Genomic DNA, 6376 nt, shown 5'->3' with positions numbered 1-6376 from the left:
GCCTGTGTACGTTCACCACCTAAGTATTGCGTCACTCTTTCGTTAAACATAACTTTGCTAGTTCACCACCTGTAACACCCCTGCCTTTGTACGTTCACCACCTAAGTATTACGTCACTCTTTCGTTAAACATAACTTTGCTAGTTCACCCTACCTTTGGCTGTTCACCACCACGGTACTCGCGGGCGGTGCGGGAGGAATGGGAGGAGCAGGGGGAATAGGAGGAATGGGTGGAGGCCTTCCACTGTATACTCCCTGGGACCGGCTCGAAGACCCTACTAGAGCGATTTGAATTTGCGCTAGAAACTCTTTTATGTTGCTCATAAAATAAGTTTGCGTTTTAAGATTAATTAAAGTTAATCTATGAACTAGAGGGCAAATTTTAAAGCTAAGTTCCACCTTCATAAAATCATAAATTAGCATAGTCATCAAATTTCAGTAGTTAAGGGGAAAGGAAAGTTGTTGTCACTAGGAGAGATATCACTAAGAAGCATTTCAAAAGGAAAGATGCCATTCAATGGGTTATCAATAGGTATCATATGTCACCAAGGGCTACTCAACACGAAAGACGTTCTCACTATTAGCGGAAAGAATAAAACATTTTTTACCGCCTAACCAGTGAAACCATGCTGCTTATTCGGCAGAAGATATAACATGTTATATAAGCTGACTAGTGACTATAGTTAAGTTTATAGCTGGGCAGTTACAGAGCCGCCCTGTTACACAAGTCCAAAATTAAATGTTTTCCAACGGAATGCCGCCTTAAATTCGTTTTGATATGAATTCTTTATTATAAACACGGTGGGTTAAAATGAATTAAAAAGACATTTTAAACTAACGCCTTTGTATTCACTATCTGACAGTGACATTTTCAATGCAAACAAGTAGCTTCCCCAATAGCAAGCGATAAACAATATTCTTTCTAACCCTCTATTGCTAAACATTTTCGAACAGCAACTGCGCAATTGTAAACGTATCACAAGGAGAAGCCAGGTTTAAAAATCGATTGACTTCGTTTTCTTTAACATGGCCGCCTTTTGGATACGTTCAAACATGCCAAGAGTGAGTTACGCTTCTTTAAGTCTTTAGAGGGATGAGTATAAGTTTTTTTTTCGTATTGATTTGTTCAAGGTGAACGCGTATCATAAAAGGGTTGTCGATCTGCCATTGTAGCTTTAAAGAAGCAAAGCCTGTAAAAGTAGCTATAAACAGAAAAGACATATTAAGGAAATCATGTAGTGGCTGGTACTTGGTTTAAAGGATTAATATACCAGAAATCACAAAATGGCCGATTACCTAGTTTTTCAAAAAATAAAGTCCCAAATAACTATTTTTATCTAAATTCTACGCGAAAACTTAATTTTATTGAAATAAAAATGATATTGAACTAGAACCTAAATTGTAAAAATAGTACCAGAAGAAATCTGATTACTTATTTTATTTTAACTAAAAGCGTAAGATCGGAACACAATTAAATACAAATTATACCAAATTAAGGGAAATTTTATTAAGTCATTAAAATCAATTACAAAACAGACCAGAACCTAACCCAGTAGAAATATAACTATCGCTGTAAGGCGTACCCCTTTTTAAAGAACATTGACTTATGGTGATTAATGCATTTGGAGAACAATAAATTTTTTACGGAATAAGTCGAGTAATAATAGTGTTTACAATTCTAATTTAAATCTACTACAAGAAGTTATTGAACAGTAAATTTTGTATAGCAGTAGCTGCAAAGTAAACTGCAAACGTTTTATGTTTTTTTTCTTCGCTGATTGCCCTTTCCGCCATGAAAGGTAAATTCCCTGTTTAAATTTCTAAACTTTCCGACGAAAACAGATGGACGATAACTTAACGACAAGCCTTAACAACCAACCAAGTCATGCTCGTGTCCTCAGCATTTCGGCAGTTGTACGTAGTTACACGCGCGCCTACGTGAATGTCGTAAAAAAAGACGTCCAAACATTTTTTGGTCAAAAACTTTGGGCGGAAGCGAAATCCGGCGCTGTATTCTTGGATGTACCAAACTTGATGAAGCGCGCCCCGGAACGGCTCAGCCATAGCTACGATGTCGTTACCCGTATTCGCGTTTTTAACGGTCAATACCAAGTCTTGGTTGTCCTTGTTATTAACGATTTTGTACCCACCGTCCCAATTAACGTACTTCATATTGCAATCGATTTCGCACGGACCATTGCACAGTTTTTCGAATCTAAATTTTTGGGAAGATAATTCTCGAAAGTAAGTAATGGAAAAGTTCCCTCCATGATCATTATTAGAAAGCGTCATAGCCTTTCCCGAATGTTGATTAAGAAGATAGTACCACTGACCCTCTACGGGAATGCCGGTGTAAAATTGTATGGAAGTTATATTGTTCAGAGCTAATTCCGAAGCTAAGCAAACGTAGGCGTCGCGTTGTCCATCGGGGGCATTGATACCAATGTTTATTGTGTTCGTTTTTGGGTTGTAGTTTTCATAGGTTATGTTGTCCGCGTCGGTAAACAGTCCGTAATAAACAAGAAGGTTCTCCGCAATTGCACTTATCTTCATTGAAGGCTTAATTCCTAATGATAAAATTGATGCGCCGAATGGTCCGAAATGCAGATCTCGCAAAAGCAGACACGCAAGACCCTCATTGAAAATCCGAGTGGTAACTCTTGAATTTGGGAGAGTGAACCTTTGAAAAGCCCAATAATCGGGCTCATTCTTCTGTACTTCCGAGTCGAAATAAACTATTTCTGCGGTGTGGAACTCCAATATGGACAAAAATGAGATTAATAAAACATTCTGAAAAAAAAGTTGTTCAAGACAAATTACTCTCCGAAATGCAATTTTTTTTGCTCAATTTTAAGCATGAAAAATTCTTCAGCTTAAGTTAGAACGATTTTAGGAATACTCGGTGTTATTATTAAAAGGTGAAATAGAGAAATGCAAATATTTGTCTTTGTTCTTAAGGTGGATAAACTACAATAATACACGAATAAATTAAGTAAAGCTAAATAACTCGTCAAAATTTAAACCAATTCCTTGAATATGCAAGAACAATTTTTGTGAAATACTCGTTTGCTACTTAAAAATTTTCTGACTATGCTGATTACTATTTAACGTTTCTAAACAAGGAATAAAGTGTTAATTATGAAAAAAATAACAGATGAACTGACCTTTGTATAACCAGATAGATAAAGCATTTTCAATCAGATCGAAGTCTGCGATGACTAGTGAGAAGAACAACCCTTACCTCTATATCTTCTAGTTTCAAAACAATTATAAAAAACGCTTTCACAGCTTCTGTGTACTACGAAAAATAAAACACTTTTTAAGAAAACTTGGAAAATTTTACTACTATAGTTTCTGTTGACTTGGAAAGCACCACACCATTGTGGTTTAGTTGGACAACTTAACCAAACAATTTTTGTTTTGGTTTCAACCTTATAAAAATGGTGGACCAAACTTTATTCCCAAACTATATATAAAATCAGGCAACCGCAAATTCCATCGAAAATTACAATTAAGGTGTCATTTTTTATAAAAATACAACGAATTTATTTCCAAAATGATCAAAATCATTTGATCAGAAAAACTTGACTTAAACTGGATGTATCTTGTTTCCATTTGGATCTAAATTTTGACATTGGATTGGGTCATTTTCGTAAGACCATTACACGTAAATTTAATTACTTTCCACATCATACAACAAATAGATCACAACGACAGCAAACGCTGGCTTATAGAAAATAACCCGCGTTCGTAAATTGTTACTACGCGCCAGCCTCGATGAATGCCATCATTTTCCGTGACCTTTGAGTAATGCCCTTTATTTCAAATACTTAATCCGAACCCTTAACAAAGCAAAGGTCCGGACTGAATTGTTTACAGAGATCATATAAAGGAAACTTGATTAAAGGTTGCTCAAATTTATAGACTTTTACAGAAAATTTAAATAAACCGTTTCGATTTATAGTCATTTAAGAAAACTTAGTTTTAAAAACGGATATACGTTACCGATGACAAAGTTAAACCATAAGTGAAGGGTTCTGGAATGTAAAGCTAACGGCGTCAAGAGCTTATACGGTTAACGGTATCACTCCTCATGCAAAATTAACGAAGTACGCGTATCCCATTTCAACGTTGGTTGGCAAACTTCACTTTGATGATGTGTTAAAACCAGTTATCTGCATAAATTTAAACATTTAGTTTAAAAAAATATTTCGCATACGTGTGTTAATTTGATTTAAATGAAAATTTGCTTTTATACCGACAGTTCAATTATTGAGATGACAAAATTTATTTTTCCATTGTATGGAAATAAAAACCTGGAATAAAAAACTAATATAAATTTATTTTGAATTATAATATATGGACGACAACGAAAGGCAATGCCTCCTATACATCTGGAATTTTCATTTCTAAAATACCTCCAATTTCATATTTTATTTTACTTTTTTATTATTAGGTTTGTCCGCATGGTTATATTGTGAACCTGCAGTATCTATGAGTGGGGAGTAAAAATTCAAACCGTAATCTGTTTTTTACACCAATTTATACTACGGTTTTGGTGGGGTAGTTCTCATATCAGTGACTTCACTGCCTCCGTATAAATGAACCATGAACTCTGTGCCTAACTTCGTGTAAATTTCTTCGGGGGCGTTCTCGTCGCACATTGGGGAGAGGTCAATGCTCGTTTTCCAAAACGGTTTTAAGGCCCCGACCTTCCCTTTTCCGAACGGAAATTCTGTCTCCTAACTTTGAAACAGTCTTATTTTTATCGATTTATCATCCGTCAAACTTCTTCATGGAGACTACTGAGCATATTTTGTACTTCCAAACGAAATAAATTAAAAAGATAAAAATATCTGTTTCATCGGCGGTAACTTGAATGTTAGTTCTTCCTTTTCTGTGCAGTTTTAGGAGGTAACTACTAATTGTCACGTCAGCCCCTTCGTGTTGAAATTCAGATTGCTCCTCGCCAATTAGATGCACTTTAGTACCGTGGTTAGAATTGCGGAGAGCCGCGATTAACTGGCGTTTATTTTCATCACTTTTCATTAGCATGTCTCTCGGGGGAAGAACTGAACCCTTTTTCAATATTAGTTTTTTCGATGCCAACTTTCTGGAGCGTCGAGACCGTTCGTGAGATTTTATAGACCTTTTCTGATTTTGATGAAAAATGACGAAAACTTTGTAAGGACCGTTCAAATGATGACATAACTTAAAAGCAAGATCTGAGACTGTACCAACTTTAGGCCAAGACGTATGATAAAGAGCTTCGTTTCCATCAATTATATCAACTCAAGTGAACCATTTATTTATCCGTTGTAAATTCCGCTAGTTTCGAAACTAATATGGATTTCGTGCCTTTTCTCATGTCACAAATATTCGTCAAACAACGAGGTTGGAACGGCGGAAAGTTCGTACTTGAATATGTCCTCCAAGCTTATTTCTCTCTTATTTGAAATTATAAGTAATCGCGCGTAAAGCCTTTCCATGTCATAAAGTTGCTGATTTCCAATTTTTACAGATTTCTTCGTAGCCTCCTTTTTAATAGGTCCATAAAATCCATTTGGTAAGTTCCAAGATAACTCGGAAAGTATTTGATATCCCACGTTAATAGCGTTATCGACGTTAACACTGGCTGTTGCGATTCGTCCAGCTACAATATAATAATAATCTGCTCGGCTAATACCCAAGGCACCATCTTAGGCCTAAGCCTTCATGCGACTTTTGAAGCCATTTTTTCAGGTGGCAGGGTTACAATGCGTAGGAGGATGGTGGCAAGCCCTTTATGCCACGCGAGTCAAAAGCTCCCTAAACTTACTATTACCGTTAACCTCAACAAGTTTTTAAGGAAGGGGAAACCGAACTGCTGGGGGGAAAACTTGCAAACTCGACTCAAAAGAAATTGTTCCGAGTTTTCACCCATTGCCACAAGCTGGGATCGAACCCGGCTCCTCTTGCTGCGAGGCGGAAGTGCTAACCAATCCGTCACCCACGCGTTGAATAGAGTATCGTTATTTTCTTGTGATGAGACTTTGTCCAAGTAGCTACTTGCTATTCGGACAACTTCTCACCAACGAGGCCTCCTTTTCCTTTTCCTTTTCCATGACGAATATACGTTTGCTCTCCAAACTTATCGAGGAATACTCCATTCCATACCCCATTTTGATGGCGACACACATGTTCTCCGTTCACAAAACTCTCGAAAGCTTCTAACGGCAAACACGATTTCATTTCTAAAAGATGCCACGTTATATATTCGGCGTATTTCCAGTGTCCAGCCGCAAAGAAATGGAATAATCTTCTAAGGGCAATGCAAGTGCACAAGCACGGGTTTGATTAAACAATCTATCCAGAGATGACTGTTTCTTGAGGTTTTC

General features: G+C 36.8%; 1 protein-coding gene across 2 annotated transcripts; it reads right to left on the bottom strand.

Annotated features, from left to right (window-relative positions):
- Nucleotides 1-1481: 1481 nt before the first annotated feature.
- LOC149957387 (uncharacterized) lies at nucleotides 1482-4175 on the bottom strand. Of its 2 annotated transcripts, XM_090164790.1 has the most exons (3): nucleotides 4005-4175; nucleotides 3164-3297; nucleotides 1482-2789 (listed from the first exon to the last, which is right to left on the bottom strand). In XM_090164790.1, exons 2-3 carry the CDS (start codon nucleotides 3188-3190, stop codon nucleotides 1854-1856), a joined length of 963 nt encoding a protein of 320 aa, XP_090020916.1. In that variant the 5' UTR covers nucleotides 3191-3297; nucleotides 4005-4175; the 3' UTR covers nucleotides 1482-1853. The 2 variants fall into 2 exon arrangements, with proteins under 2 accessions (XP_090020916.1, XP_090020917.1); XM_090164791.1 differs by having other exon boundaries at nucleotides 3164-4175.
- Between the last annotated feature and the right edge of the window lie 2201 nt (nucleotides 4176-6376).

The sequence above is a fragment of the Leiobunum rupestre genome, chromosome 2 (genome assembly GCF_980474605.1).
Source record: "Leiobunum rupestre chromosome 2, qqLeiRupe1.1.hap1, whole genome shotgun sequence".
Lineage (NCBI taxonomy): Eukaryota > Metazoa > Arthropoda > Arachnida > Opiliones > Sclerosomatidae > Leiobunum > Leiobunum rupestre.
This window is presented reverse-complemented; position numbering and strand designations above follow the sequence as displayed.